Below are 15,732 nucleotides of genomic sequence, written 5' to 3' on the forward strand. Positions count from 1 at the left end.
CTCCCCCCTCCCCCATATCCTGACACCTCTACCCCCCCTTGACCCTGTATCCCCCTCCCCCCCCCCTCCACCTGGCCCTGACACCTCCCCCCCCCAGCCCCTGTGGTAACCTCCCAGCCAGCCTTGGTACCCCTCCCACCCCCAGACACCGCACACCCCTCACCTTGGCCCTGGTATCTGCACCCCCCCCCCCCTCCCCCTCCCCCCAGCCTGTACAACCCCCCTCACCCCCAGCCCAGTCCCCCTCAGCCCACTGACCTGGCAGCCGCCCCCACCCCCACCCTACCCCAGTCATTTTCTCACCCTTGGTGTTGACACCACTACCCCCTCCCCGCCCCCTCGACTCCTGTACACCCCCCTCCCCCCCGACCACAGTATCCCACTCCCCTACTTCTCTCCCCCCTCCCCCTCTCCCCCTGCCCCCCCCCCTCCACTACAGTACACCACGCACCTCCCCCTCCCACAGTACCCCCTCCCCCCCCGCCCCCCCTCCGATGATGATGAGCCTTCACCATCTTGCTCCATCCCCCCCCCCACCGCGCCACCGCCACTCCCCCGCCCGCACGTTTCAGCGTACACCCCCCCCCCCGTCAACGCGGCCTAGCCCGGCCCCCTCCCTCACCTCACTCCCCACAGCGCGGCCCATCACCCCTTCCCTGCCCCCCATCTCCCTCCCCCCCCCCTCCCCCCCCCCTCTCACCGCGCCACCCCCCTCTCCCCCGCGCCCGCCCCCTCACTGCCCCCCGCCCCTCCCCCCTCCCCTCCCCTCACCCCCTCTCCCTCACTGCCCCCCCCCCCCTCCCTCACTGCCCCCTCTCCCTCACCCCTCCCACACCCCCCTCTCCCTCACTCCCCCCCCCTCTCCCTCCCTCACTGCCCCCTCCTCCCTCCACCCCCACCTCTCCCTCACCCCCCTCTCCCTCCCCTCCTGCTCCCCCCCCTCCCTCACTGCCCCCCTCTCCACTCCCCCCCCCTCCCTCACCCCCCCCCCCCCCCCCTCACCCCCCCCTCCCTCACCCCCCCCTCCCTCCTCACCCCCCTCTCCCTCACTGCCCCCCCCTCCCCCCCCCCCCCTCCTCCCCCCCCTCTCCCTCACCCCCCCCTCTCCCTCACCCCCCCCTCTCCCCTCACCCCCCTCTCCCTCACCCCCCCCCCCCTCCCCCCTCTCCTCACCCCCCCCCTCCCCCTCACTCCCCCCCCCCTCCCTCACCACCCCCCCCTCCCTCACTGCCCCCCCCCCCCTCCCTGCCCCCCCTCTCTCCCCCCCCCCCCCGCCCTCCCCCCCCCCCCCTCCCTCCCCCCCCCTCTCCCTCCCTCCCCCCCTCTCCCTCACCCCCCCCCCCCTCCTCCCTTGCCCCCCTCCCCCCCCTCCCCCCCCCCCCCCCCTCCCCTGCCCCCCCCCACCCCCCCCCCTCTCCCCTCACACCCCCCCCCCTCCCTCCCCCTGCCCCCCTCCTCTCCCCCTGCCCTCCCCCCCCCTCCCTCCCCTCCCCCCCCTCCCTCACCCCCCCCCCCCCCCTCACTCGCCCCCTCCCTCACTGCCCCCCCTCCCCCCCTCCCCCCCCCCCTCCCTCCCCCCCCCCCCCCCTCCCCCTCCCTCACCCCCCCCTCCCTCCCCCCCCCCCACCCCCTCCCCCCCCTCCCCCCCCCCTCTCCCCCTCCCCCCCCTACTACCCCCACGGTGCCCACCAACTCATTCCCCCCCCCCCCCTCCCCCCCCCACCCCCCCCCCCCCCCCCCCCCCCCCCCCTTTTCCCCTCCCCCCCCCCCCCCCCCCCCCCCCCCCCCCCCCCCCCCCCCCCCACCCCCCCCCCCCCCCCCCTCCCCCCCTCCCCCCCCCCTCCCCCTCCCCCCCCCCCCCCCCCCCCCCTCTCCCCCCCCCCCCCCCCCCCCCTCCCCCCCCCCCCCCCCCCCCCCCCCCCTCCCCCCTCCCCCCCTCCCTTCCCCCCCCCCCCCCCCCACCTCCCCCCCCCCCCCCCCCCCCTCCCCCCTCCCCCCTCCCCCCCCCCCCTACCCTCACTCCCCCCCCCTCCCTCACCCCCCCCCCCACCCCCCCCCCCCCCCCCCACCCCCCCCCCCCCCCTCTCCCCCCCCCCCCCTCCCCCTGCTCCCTCCCCCCCCCCTCACCCCCCCCCCCCCCCCCCCTCACCCCCCCCCCCCCCCCTCACCCCCCCCCCCCCCTCCTGCCTGCCCCCCCTCCCCCTCACTGCCCCCCCCCCCTCCCTCACTGGGCCCCCCCCTCCCTGCCCCTCCCCCCCCCCCCCTCCCTCCACTGGCCCCCACCCCCCCTGCCACCCCCTCTCCCTCCTCCGCCCCCCCCCCCCCCCCCTCACTGGCCCCCCCCCCCCCTCACTGGGCCCCCCCCTCCCCCCCCTGCCCCTGCCCCCCCCCCCCTCACCCTCCCCCCTCACCTCACCCCCCCCCCCTCACTGCCACCCCCCCCCCCCCCCCCTCCTCACTGCCCCCCCCTCCCTCCACTGCCCCCCCCTCCCTCACTCCCCCCCTCTCCCTCCCCCCCCCCCCCTCCCTCCCTTACTCCCCCCCCCCCTCCCTCTGCCCCCCCCCCTCTCCCTCCCCCCCCCTCTCCCCACCCTCCCTCCCCTCCCCCCCCCCCCCCACCTCCCTTCCCCCCCTCCCCTCCCCAGCCCCCCCCCCTCCCTCCCTGCCCCCCCTCCCTCCCTGCCCCCCCCCCTCACTGCCCCCCCCCCCTCCCCTCCTCCCTCCCCCCCCCTCCCTCACTGCCCCCCTCCCCCCCTCCCTCCTCCCCCCCCCCTCTCCTCACTGCCCCCCCCCCTCCTCACTGCCCCCCCCCCCTCCACTGGGCCCCCCCCTCCCCCCTCACCCTGCCCCCCCCCTCCCTCTCCCTGGCCCCCCCCCTCTCCCTCACTGCCCCCCCCCTCCCCTCTCCCTCACCCCTCCCCTCTCCCCACCCTCTCCCCCCCTCTCCCCCCCCCCCCCTCTCCCTCCCCCCCCCCTCTCCCTCCTCCCCCTCCCCCCCCCCCCCCTCACTGCCCCCCCTCCTCCCTCACCCCCCCCTCTCCCTCACTGCCCCCCCCCCTCCCTCACTGCCCCCCCCCCCCCCTCCCTCCCCCCTCTCCTCTCCCTCACTCCCCCCCTCCCTCACTCCCCCCCCCTCCCCTCCACTGCCCCCCCCCCCCCTCACTGCCCCCTCCCCCCCCCACACTGCCCCCCCCCCCCTCCCCCCCCCCCCCCTCTCCTCCCCCCCCCCCCCCCCCCCCCCCCCCCCCCCCCCCCCCCCCCCCCCCCCCCCCCCCCCCCCCCCCCCCTCCCCCCCCCCCCCCTCCCTCCCCCTCCCCTCCCCCCCCCCCCCCCCCCCCCCCCCCCCCCCCCCCCCCCCCCCCCCCCCCCCCCCCCCCCCCCCCCCCTCCCCTCTCCTCTCCCCCCCTCCCTCCCCCCCTCCCCCCTCCCCCCCCCCCCCCCCCTCCCCTCCCCCCCCCCCCCTCCCCCCCTCCCCCCCCCTCTCCCCCCCCCCCCTCTCTCCCCCCCTCCCCCTCCCCCCTCCCCTCCCCCTCCCCCCCCTCCCCTCCCCCCCCCCCCTCCCCCTCCCCCCCCCCCCCCCCTCCCCCTCCACCCCCCCCCCCCTCCCCCCCCCCCACCCCCCCTCCCCTCCCCCCCTCCTCTCCCCCACTGTCCCCCTCCCCCTCCCTCACTGCCCTCCTCCCCCCCTCCCTCTCCCCCCTCCCCCCCTCCCCTCACCCCCCCCCCTCCTCCCCTCACCCCCCCCCCCCTCCCTCCTGCACCCCCCCTCTCTCTCCCCCCCTCCCCCCCTCTCCCTCTCTCCCTCACCCCTCCCTCTCCCCCCCCCCCCCCCCACTCCCTTACCCTCCCCCTCCCCCCCTCCCTCCCCCCCCCCCTCCGCCTCCCCTCCCCCTCACTTCCCCCCTGCCCCCTCCTCACTGCCCCCCTCCCCCTCCTCACTCCCCCTCTCCCCTCCTCCCTCCTGCCCCCCCTCCCTCACCCTCCCCCTACCTCCCCTCCCTCTCCCCTCCCTCACTCCCCCCCCTCCTCCCTCTGCCCCCGCCTCCCTCCCTCACTGGCCTCCCCCCCCTCCACCCCCCCCCCACCCTCACCCCCTCCCCTCCTCCCTCCCTGCCCCCCCCTCCCCTCCTCCTTCCCCCTCCCCCCCCCTCCTCCCCCCCCCCTCACACTCCCCCCCCCCCCCCCCTCACTGCCCCCCCTCCCCCTCCCCTCACTGCCCCCCCTCCCCCTCTGCCCTGCCAGCCCCTCCCTCTCCTCACTCCCCCCTCCCCTCCTGCCCTCCCTGCCCCCTCTCCCCCTCCTCACCCCCCCCCCCCCCTCCTCACCCCTCCTCTCCCTCCTCCCCTCCCCTCCCCCTCCCCCCCCTGCCTCCTCCCCCCCCTCCCCTCCTCACTCCCCCCCCCCTCCCTCACTGCCCCCCCCTCCTCCCTCACTCCCCCCCTCCCCCTCTCCTCACTGCTCCCCCCCTCCCCTCCTCACTCCCCCCCTCCCTCCCCTGCTCCCCCCCCCTCCCCCCCCCCCCTCCCCCCCCCCCCCCCCCTCCCTCCTCCCCCCTCCCCCCCCCCCCCCCCCCCCCCCCCCCCCCTCCCTCCCCCCATCTTCTCCCCCCCCCTCCCTCACCCCCCCCCTCTCCCTCCTCCCGCCTCCCCCTCCCCACCTGCCCTCAACTGTCTCCCCTCCCCCCCTCTCCTGCCTCCCCCCCCCCCTCTCACTCCCCCCCCTCTCCCCCTCACTGCCCCCGCCTCCCCTCACTGCCTCCCCTACCTCCCTCCCTGCCCCCCCCCTCCCCCTCCCTCCTCACTGCCCCCCCTCCCCTCTCCTCTCCCCCCCTCCCCCTCCCTCACTGCCTCCCCCTCCCCCTCCTCACTCCCCCCCCCCCGTCCCTCACCTGCCCCCCGCCCCTCCTCACTGCCCCCCCCCCTCCACCTCCTCACCCCCCCCCTCCCCCCCCCCCTCTGCCCCCCCTCTCCCCCTCCCTCCCTCCCCCCCCTCCTGCCCTCCCCCCTCCCCTCACTGGCCCCCCCCCCCTCCCCCTCCTCTTCCCCCCCCCCCCTCCCTCACTGCCCCCCCCCCCCTCCTCACCTCCCCCCTTCTCCTCCCTCCCCCTCCTCACTCACTGCCCCCCCCTCTCCCTCACTGCCCCCCCCCTCCTCCCCTCCTCTGCCCCCCCTCCCTCCCTCCCTCCCCCTCCTCCCCCCTCCCTTCCCCCTCCCTCCACTGCCCCCCCCCTCTCCTCACTGTCCCCCCCCCCCCTCCTCACCCGGCCCCCCCCTCCTCCTCCCTGCCCCTCCCTGGCCCTCCCTTCCCCCCTCCCCCTCCCCCTCTCTCCTCCACCCTCCCCCCTCTCCCTCCCCCCCCCTCCCTCCTCCTCTTCCCCCTCCCTCCTCACTGCCCCCTCCTTCCCCCCCCCCTCGCCTCACTGTCCCCCCTCCCTCCCTCACTCTCCCCCCCCCTCACTCCTCCTTCCCTCCCCTCCTCCCCCCCCTCACTGCCCCCCCCTCCCTCTCCCCCCTCCCCCCCCTCCCTCCCTCCCTTCCCTACCTCTCCCCCCCTCTCCCTCCTCCCCCCCCCCTCCCTCCCCCTCCCCCTCCCCTCCCTCCCTCACTCCCCCCCCTCACTGCCCCCCCCCCCCTCCTCACTCCTGCCCCCCCTCCCTCCCTCGCCCCCCCTCTCTCCCCCCCCCCCCTCACTCCCCCCCTCCTCCCCCACTGCCCCCCCCTCCCTCTCCTCCCCCCCCCTCTCCCTCACTGCCCCCCTCCCTCAGCTCCCCCCCCTCCCACCCCCCCCCTCCCTCACTGCCCCCCCCCCCCCTCCCTCCCCTCCCCCCTCCCCCACTCCCCCCCCTCTCCTCCCATCTCCCTCCTCCCATCCCTCTCTCCTCCCATCTCTCTCTCTCCCTCTCCTCCCCCTCCTCCCCCTCCTCCCCCCCTCTCCCCCCCCCCTCCCCTCTCCCCCCTCCCCTCCCCCTCCCCTGGGCCCCCCCCCTCTCCTCCCCCCCCCCCTCCTCCCCCCTCCCCCCCTCCCTCACTCCTCCCCCCTCTCCCTCACTGCCCTGCCCCCCCTCCCTCACTGCCCCCCCCTCCCTCACTGCCCCCCTCCTCCTCCCTCCCCGCCTCCCCTCTCCCCTCACCCTTCTCCTCCCCTCCCTCACTCCCCCCCCTCCCCCTCTCTCCCCCCCCTCCCTTCCTCTCTCTCTCCCTCTCTCCCTCCCTCCCCCCCCCCCTCCCTCCCCCCCCCCTCCCTCCCCCCCCCCCCCTCTCCCTCTCCAGCGTCGGGCGGGGTCCTGTCTCTGGACCGTCCCCAAGGGGTGGGGAACAACCGGTAGGTAAGTGTCGACACACTCACAGCATCCTCCCAGCCCCTGCCCCCCCTCCCCTCCCCCCCCCCCTCCCCCCCCCCCCTCCCACCCCCACCCCTAACCCCCGCCCTACCCCTCACCCTCCCCTCACCCTCACCCTCCCCCTCCCCCTCCTCCCTCCCCTCCCCCCCTCTCTCCCTCCCCCCTCCCCCTCCCTCACTTCCCCCCCTCCCTCACTGCCCTCCTCTCCCTCCCCTCCCTCCCTCCCCTCCTCCCCCCCTCCCTCCCTCCCCCCCCTCCGCCCCTCCTCCTCGCCTCCCCTCCCTCCCTCCTCCTCCCCCCCCCTCCCCCTCCTCTCCCTTACACCCCCCCCTTCTCCCCCCCTCCCCCCCCCTCCCCCTCCCCCCCCCTCCCTCCCTCACTCCCCCCCCTCTCCCTCACCGCCCCCCCCTCCTCCTCCTGCCCCCCCCCTCCCCTCCTCTCCCCCCCCCCCCCCCTCCCTCCCTGCCCCCCCCACCTCCCTCCCTGCCCCCCCCTCCCTCCCCTCCCCCTCCTCCCCCTCCGGCCCCCCCCTCCTCCCCCCTCCTCCCCTCACCCCCCCCCCCCCTCCCTCCTCCCCCCTCCTCCCTCCTCCCCTCCTCCCCCTCCTCCCCCCCTCTCCCTCCCATCCCCTCTCCCTCACTGCCCCCCCTCCCCCTTGCCCTCCCCCCCCCCCCCCCTCCCTGCCCCTCACCCCTCACTCCCCCCCCCCCTCTCTCTCACTCCTCCCCCCTCCCCCTCACTGCCCCCCCCCTCCCCCCACTGCCCCCCCCCCCCTCCCTCCCCCCCCCTCCCTCCCCCCCTCCCCCCTTCCCCCCCTCCCCCTCACTGCCCCCCTCCCCCCTCCTCACTCTCCCCCCTCCCCCTCCTGCCTGGCCCCCCCCCTCCTCACTGGCCCCCTCCCCTCACTGCCCCCCCCTCTCCTCACTGCCCCCCCCCTCCCTGCACCTCCCCCTCTCCTCCTCTCTCCCCCCCCCCCCCTCTCTCTCTCCCTCCCCCCCCTCCTCCCTCACTGCCCCCCCCCTCTCCCTCCTCTCCCCCCCCCCTCCCTCACTGCCCTCCCCCCCCCCTCCTCCTCCTCCCCCCCCCTCTCTCCCTCCCCTTCCCCCCCCTGGCCCTCCCTCACTGCCCCCCCCCCCCCCCTCACGCCTGGCTCCCCCCCTCTCCCTCACTGCCCCCCCCCCCCTCCCTCACTGCCCCCCCTCTCCCTCCTGCCCCCCCTCTCCCTCACTCCCCCCCCTCACCCCCCCCTCTCCACCCCCCTCTTCCCTCACTGCCCCCCCTCCCCACCCCCCTCCCCCCCCCCTCTCCCTCACCCTCCCTCTCCCTCACTGCCCCCCCCTCCCTCCCTCACTGCCCCCCCTCTCCCTCACCCCCCTCTCCCCCCCCTCCCCCTCCACTCCCACCCCCCCTCCCTCACTGCCCCCCCCTCTCCCTCACTGGCCCCCCCCTCTCCCTCATCCCCCCCTCTCCCTCACCCCCCTCTCCCTCACCCCCCCCTCCCTCACCACCCCCCTCTCCCCTCACCCCCCTCTCCTTTCACCCCCCTCCCCTCACGCTCTCCCTCACCCACCTCTCCCTCACCCACCTCTCCCTCACCCCCCCCCTCCCTCACCCCCCCTCCTCCCTCAGTACCCCCCCCTCTCCTCACTCCCTCACCCCCCCCCTCCCTCACCCCCCACCCCCTCCCTTAGTTCTCCCCTCACTGCCCCACTCCCCTCTCCCACAGTGTGTAACCAGATCCAGTGACAAACTCCCTGGCAGCCACTCAAACCTGCCCGACGAGCGTGGACAACCTCGGCCAACGGTTCCAAGAACACACTGCCTCTTTCCAGTAAGGAATGAAAATAGAATCGAAACAGATGTTGCCCAAAAATACCTGTGGCTCGCTTCGGAAAAGCCTCGGAGAGTTGTTTGAAGTGTGTACCCTGGCCTGCGAGGGTGTGGGATTGAGTTACAGGAGCTCTCAGCAACTGGCATCTCCACGGGTAAAGCCCAAGCTCTGGAGAATTACTACCTGGACCAGATTTATGACCTTTAATCATAGAAACATGGGAAAATAGGTGCAGGAGGGGGCCATTCGGCCCTTCCAGCTATTCAATATGATCATGGATGATCATCTAAAATCAGTACCCCTTCTCCCCATATCCTTTGATTGCGTTAGCCTTAAGAGCAAAATCTAATTCTCTCTTGAAAACTTCCAGTGAATTGGCCGCCACTGCCTTCTGTGGCAGAGAATTCCACAGATTCACAACTCTCTGGGTGAAAAGGCTTTTCCTCATCTCAGTCCTAAACCGCCAGGCCCTTATTCTCAATCATGATTCCTAAAACCCTAAGAGCTAAATCTAACTCTCTCTTGAAAACATTATGTCCCGTCCCGATATATCTTCCAGAGATGATGCCTGGGTGGAACTGCAGATGCTGGTTGACAAATGGAAGACACAGAGTGCTGGAGTAACTCAGTGGGTCAGGCAGCATCTGTGGAGAACATGGATAGGTGACGTTTCACAGAGTGCTGGAGTAACTCAGCGGGTGCAGCAGCATCTATGAAGCAAAGGAAATAGTTAATGTTTCGGGATGAAACCCTGAAGGAAATAGGCAACGTTTCGGGCCGAAACGTTACCTATTTCCTTCGCTCCATAGATGCTGCTGCACCCGCTGAGTTTCTCCAGCACTTTTGTCTACCTTCGATTTTCCAGCATCTGCAGTTCCTTCTTAAACAGTCTCTCGATGGAATCGTGAAGCTGGCTGGCGGGTGAAGATAGACACAGAGTGCGGGAGTAACTCAGCGGGTCAGGTAGCATCTGTGGAGACATGGATAGGTGACGTTTCACAGAGTGCTGGAGTAACTCAGCGGGTCAGGCAGCATCTGTGGTGAACATGGATAGGTGACGTTTCACAGAGTGCTGGAGTAACTCAGCGGGTCAGGCAGCATCTGGGGAGAACATGGATAGGTGACGTTTCACAGAGTGCTGGAGTAACTCAGAGGGTCAGGCAGCATCTGTGGAGAACACGGATAGGTGACGTTTCAGAGTGCTGGAGTAACTCAGCGGGTCAGGCAGCATCTGTGGAGAACATGGATAGGTGACTTTTCACAGAGTGCTGGAGTAACTCAGCGGGTCAGGCAGCATCTGTGGAGAACATGGATAGGTGACGTTTCGGGTCAGAAAATGCCTAGATATAAAACATCACACCCATGTACTCCAGAGAATGATATACTCCAGCATTTTTAATATACAGCATGGAAACAGGCCCTTCAGCCCAACTTGCCCATCCCAGCTACACTAGGCCCACCTGCCAACATTTGGTCCATATCCCTCTAAACCTGTTCTATCCATGTATTTGTCCAACTGCTTTTTAAATGTTGGGATAGTCCCTGCCTCAACTATCTCCTCTGGCAGCTTGTGCCATACATCCACCACCCTTTGTGTGAAAAGGTTATCCCTCAGATTCCTATTAAATCTGTTCCCCTTCATCTTAAACCCATGTCCGCTGGTCCACGATTCACTCTGTGCATCTACGTGAGACTCTGTGTGTCTACTCGATCTATTCCTCTATCAGATCACCCTGGTACCGGTGGCACTACGAGTCAGCGGCTGCCTCGCCTGCAGTGGGTTTGTTGTTTCCACTTTTTGTTTTGTTTAGTATGTCCAAAAGTATGTTTTAGTGTTTCTCTGTATGTCTTGTGTGGGAGGTGGTGGGGGGAGGGAGGGGTATAGGGGAAAACCATTCTTCAGGCACCTTTCTTCCTTGTCGCTTCTTCAGTCCCCTCCGCCTTATAGCCCTGTCCCACGGTACGAGTTCATTCCATGAGCTCTCCCGAGTTTAAAAAAATCAAACACGCGGTAAGCACGGAGAATGAACGTAGCGGGTACGTCGGAGCTCGGGGACGTCTCTTAGCGCTAACGGCAGGTACTCGGGAAGACTCGCTAACGGCAGGTAAGCTCGGGAAGACTGGTGAAGATTTTTCAACATGTTGAAGAATGTCCACGAGAGCCCCGAGTACCGACAAGCGGCCATTACCGTAAATCTCCGAGTTCGGATCAGGGCAAACTCGGGGAGAGCTCTTGGAATGAACTCGTACCGTGGGACAGGGCTGTTACAGCTGGTTTGGTGCGGCCGTTCCCGGAGTCGGGCGGCGGCGCGGCGGGGACTGTAACATCGCGGACCGCCATGCCGGGGGTCGCCGGGGAAGCACTCCGACCGCTGGCCGGTGCCTACAACATCTGGAAGCCGCGGTCGTGGCCGGTTTGGGAGCTCCGGGCTCGACCCGCCCCAACGCCGGCGTTCTGACCATCCCGACCAGAGGGCTTGAACATCGGGCCGTCCATAGCGGCGACTACGGACGGTCAGGGCCCCAACCACGGGGAAACAAGGGAGGAGGAGGAGGAGGTTGACTGTCTGATCTGTATTGCCTTCCACCACAGTGAAGAATGCTGTGGTGGATGTCTGCGTTGAATTATATAGATAGATAGATAGCCTTTTATTGTCATTCAGACCGAAGTCTGAACGAAATTGCAGCAGTCATACATATAATACAATAAAACAACAATAAACACATATTAACATCCACCACAGTGAGTCCACCCAGCATCTCCTCACTGTGATGGAGGCAAAAGTCTTAGGGTCTGCAGTCTCTTCCCTCCTCTTCTCCCTCTGCGCTGGGGCGATACCCCCCCCGGGCGATGTTAAGAACAGTCCCGCGGCTCAAACACCGCGGCCCGGGGTGGTTGAAGCTGCCGCCCACCAGTCCTGCAGAAGCAGCTGCTGGCCCGCGGCAGAACCCCGGACTCAGGCCACTGCCGCCAGAACACCGTCCCAGCCACCCTCACGTGAGTACTGCGCCGTCTTCAGCCTCGGGCTGGGCAGCCCCGACTTGGGCGCCGAACCTCCCCCGGACCGGGCCGCCCCGACTTGGGCCAACACCACCAATTATGTGGTGTATGTGTCCTTTTTTAATTGTAACACGGCATGGTAAATTACATTTCACTGCACCTTATGGTGCATGGACAAATACATTTGTACTTGAACTTGAACTCATCCCCCTGCGCTCCGAGCCTACTCAACCTCTGCCTATAGCTCAGTCCCTCTAGTCCTGGCAACATCCTCGTAAATCTTCTCTGTACCCTTTCCAGCTTGACAACATCTTTCCTATAACACAGTGCCCAGAACAATAGTCTAATTGTGGCCTCACCAACGTCTTATACAACTAACTGCAACTCCCAACTTCTATACTCAATATGTAAGAATGAACCGCAGATGCTGGTTTAAATTGAAGAAAGACACAAAGTCTGAAGAAGGGTCTCGACCCGAAATGTCACCATTTCCTTGTCTCCAGAGATGCTGCCTGTCCCGCTGAGTTACTCCAGCATAGAGCGGTCACGGTGGCGCAGCGGTAGAGTTGCTGCCTTACAGCGAATGCAGCGCCAGAGACCCGGGTTCCATCCCAACTACGGGTGCTGTCTGTACGGAGTTTGCACGTTCTCCCCGTGACCTGCGTGGGTTTTCTCCGAGATCTTCGGTTTCCTCCCACACTCCAAAGACGTGCAGGTTTGTAGGTTAATTGGTTGGTAAATGTAAAAATTGTCCCTAGTGGGTGTAGGATAGTGTTCGTCAAGTCAAGTTTATTTGTCACATACACATACGAGATGTGCAGTGAAATGAAAGTGGCAATGAAATGAAAGTGGTGCAGTGAAATGAAAGTGTGCGGGGATCGCTGGTCGGCACGGACCCGGTGGGCCGAAGGGCCTGTTTCCGCGCTGTATCTTTAAACTAAACTAAACATTTGGTGTATATCTTCTATACTCGAGACTCTGGCTGATGAAGGCCAATGTACCAAAAGCCTTTTTGACCACCTGATCTATCTGCGACTCCACCTTCAAGGAACCATGCACCTGTACTCCTAGATCCCTCTGCTCCACAACACTACCCAGAGGCCGACCATTCACTGTGTAGGTCCTGCCCTTGTTCGACGTCCCAAAACGCAACACCTCACACTTCTCTGTATTAAATTCCATCAACCATTCCTCCGCCCACCTGGCCAATCGATCCAGATCCTGCTGCAATCGTTCACAACCATCTTCACTATCTGCAAAACCACTCACTTTTGTATCATCAGCAAACTTGCTAATCTTGCCCTGTATGCTCCCATCCAAATCATTGATGTAGATGACAAACAGTAACGGGCCCAGCACTGAACCCTGAGGCCACCACTAGTCACAGGCCTCCAGTCTGAGCAGCAACCTTCCACCATCACCCTCTGCTTCCTTCCATGGAGCCAATTTTCTATCCATTCAGCTATCTCTCCTTGGATCCAATGCGATCTAATCTAGAATAGTACAACGCAGAAACAGGCCCTTCGGTTCACGATGTCCATGCCGTACATGATGCCAAGATCAGCTGTTAAAAGCCAGCACGTGATCCGTATCCCTCCATTCCCTGCATATCCATGTGCCGATCCAAAAGCCTCTTAAACACCACGATCGTATCTGCCTCCACCCCCACCTCTGGCAGCCCGTTCCAGGGACCCACCACCCTCTGTGTAGAAAGAAATAACCCCGTACATCTCCTTTAAACTTTGCCCCTTTCACCTTAAAGCTGCGCCCTCTAGTCTTGGACATCTCCACCCTGGGGGAAAGGTTGTGACTGTCTACCCTATCTACGCCTCTCATCATTTTATAAACATCTATCAGGTCTCCCCTCAACCTCTGACGTTGCAGAGAAAACAATGCGAGTCTGTCCAACCTCCCCCTGTAGCTGAAACCCTCTAATCCCGGCATCGTTCTGGTAAACCTCCTCTGCACCAAATGTCTCCAACGCCCCCCTTCAGTTCCTTGGTTGACACAAGGAACTGCAGATGCCGATTTGCGAAAAAAGGCACCAAGCTCTGGAGTATCTCAGCGGGTTAGGCAGCATCCTTGGAGAACATGGATAGGTGAAGTTTTGTGTCAGGGTCCTTGCAGAGACTGATTTGTAAACGGGTGGGTAGAAAGCAGGAAGAGAGCATTCTCTTGTTTCCTCCATGTACATTCCTACCTCCAGCTTCACAATTCCCAACTCTTCAATCATTTTGTCTCATACTTTCTATCTTTTCATCTCCATCCTTTGTCCACGATCTGCCTATCAAAAAACCCCTCACCTGCATCAATCTATCACCTGCTAGACTTTTACCTGGCCCTCCTATCTTCCAGCTTTCTCACCCCCCCACAATGTCATGGGTCCCGTCCCAAAACGTCACCTCTCCATGTTCTGCACTGGAGGACACAGGTTCAAGGTGAAGGGGAAAATATTTAATAAGAATCCGAGGGGTGACATTTTCACACAGAGGGTAGAGGGTGTATGGAACGAGCTGCCAGAGGAGGTAGTTGAGGCTGGGACTAACCCAACGCTTAAGTAGCTGGGACATTGCTGGCTGGTGTGGGCTATTTGTGCCGAAGGGCCGGTGTCCGTCCGTATTATCTGAATGGTGGCCGATTAGGAAAGGGGGAGATGCAACGAGACCTGGGTGTCATGGTACACCAGTCATTAAAAATAGGCATGCAGGTGCAGCAGGCAATGAAGAAGGCGAATGGTATGTTAGCATTCATAGCAAAAGGATTTGAGTATAGGAGCAGGGAGGTTCTACTGCAGTTGTACAGAGTCTTGGTGAGACCACACCTGGAGTATTGCGTACAGTTTTGGTCTCCTAATCTGAGGAAGGACATTCTTGCCGTAGAAGGAGTACAGAGAAGGTTCACCAGACTGATTCCTGGGATGTCAGGACTTTCATATGAAGAAAGACTGGATAGACTCGGTTTGTACTCGCTAGAGTTTAGAAGATTGAGGGGGGATCTTATAGAAACTTACAAAATTCTTAAGGGGTTGGACAGGCTAGATGCAGGAAGATTGTTCCCAATGTTGGGGAAGTCCAGAACAAGGGGTCACAGTTTAAGGATAAGGGGGAAATCTTTTAGGACCGAGATGAGGAAAACATTTTTCACACAGAGAGTGGTGAATCTGTGGAATTCTCTGCCACAGAGGGTAGTTGAGGCCAGTTCATTGGCTATATTTAAGAGGGAGTTAGATGTGACATAGAAACATAGAAATTAGTTGCAGGAGTAGGCCATTCGGCCCTTTGAGCCTGCACCGCCATTCAATATGATCATGGCTGATCATTCAACTCAGTATCCCGTACCTGCATTCTCTCCATACCCCCTGATCCCCTTAGCCACAAGGGCCACATCTAACTCCCTCTTAAATATAGCCAATGAACTGGCCTCAACTACCCTCTGTGGCAGAGAGTTCCAGAGATTCACCACTCTCTGTGTGAAAAAAGTTATTCTCATCTCGTGACCCTTGTGGCTAAAGGGATCAGGGGGTATGGAGAGAAGGCAGGTACAGGATACTGAGTTGGATGATCAGCCCATGATCATATTGAATGACGGTGCAGGCTGGAAGGGCCGAATGGCCTACTTCTGCACCTATTTTCTATGTCTATGTTCATATGTTTCTATGTACCGCTCTGTGACTCTTGTGACTCTAAGATCCAGCCAGACCTAAGCCTGTTGTGGTCGGCAAAGAGCAGAGGGTGTTCCACCAGCTGGTGGCAGTGGTGCTGGTGGTGGCCATGGGATCAGGCAGCCTGGGGAAGGGATGTGGAGTTTAACACATAGTTCCCGGTGAAAGGAACTGGGTTTGTTTACACAGTCCACACAGCGAGGAAACTGATCCCATTCTGGAACCTCTCTCTTTACACAGCCCAAGTCCCACCGGTCAAATTACTTTAGCAATATTGTCATTGTTGTTTTAGTATTATAGATGTGAGAGTGAGGTGGGGAGATGGCCCAGAGTGAGGAGGGGAGGAGGGATGGGGCCCAGAGTGAGGAGAATGGCCTCCTCCTGCACCTATTTTCTATGTTCTCTGGCTCTTTCTAAAATAATCTCTTCACACGGCTACCCAACCTCTCCCTGTAGCTCAGGCACTCCAGTCCTGTCATCACCCATTATAGAGGTGTATAAAATCATGAGAGGAATAGATCGGGAGTCTCTTGCCCAGAGTAGGGGAATCGAGGACCAGAGGACATAGGTTCAAGGTGAAGGGGGAAAGATTGAATAGGAATCTGAGGGGTAACCTTTTCACACAGAGGGTGGTGGGTGTGGGTTGATTTTTCCAGTATTTCTGCAGTTTGCTTTGGAAAGTGTCTATTGATGCTGGCATGTCCGAGGCTTCCTGGCAGCGAGCTCCCGATCACAGTCAAGTGTTTTATTGTCATTTGTATCGGAACGGAACGATCAAATTTACTTTAGATTTTACTTGAGAGATACAGCGTGGAAACATGTCCTTCAGCCCTTCGAGACCACACCGACCAACGACCCCCACATACTAACACCGTCCTACACACACTAGGGACAATTTA

General features: G+C 64.9%; 1 protein-coding gene across 1 annotated transcript in view; it reads right to left on the reverse strand.

Moving 5' to 3' along the window:
- Positions 1–10,512, reverse strand: part of LOC129716358 (mannose-1-phosphate guanyltransferase alpha-A-like) — a 44,851-nt gene extending 34,339 nt beyond the window's left edge. Inside the window, exon 1 of the mRNA XM_055666232.1 lies at positions 10,441–10,512. Coding sequence (XP_055522207.1) covers positions 10,441–10,512 — 72 coding nt within the window. The remainder of the gene's footprint in view (positions 1–10,440) is intronic.
- Positions 10,513–15,732: the final 5,220 nt, after the last annotated feature.

The sequence above is a fragment of the Leucoraja erinacea genome, unplaced genomic scaffold (genome assembly GCF_028641065.1).
Source record: "Leucoraja erinacea ecotype New England unplaced genomic scaffold, Leri_hhj_1 Leri_218S, whole genome shotgun sequence".
In the NCBI taxonomy this organism is placed as follows: domain Eukaryota; kingdom Metazoa; phylum Chordata; class Chondrichthyes; order Rajiformes; family Rajidae; genus Leucoraja; species Leucoraja erinaceus.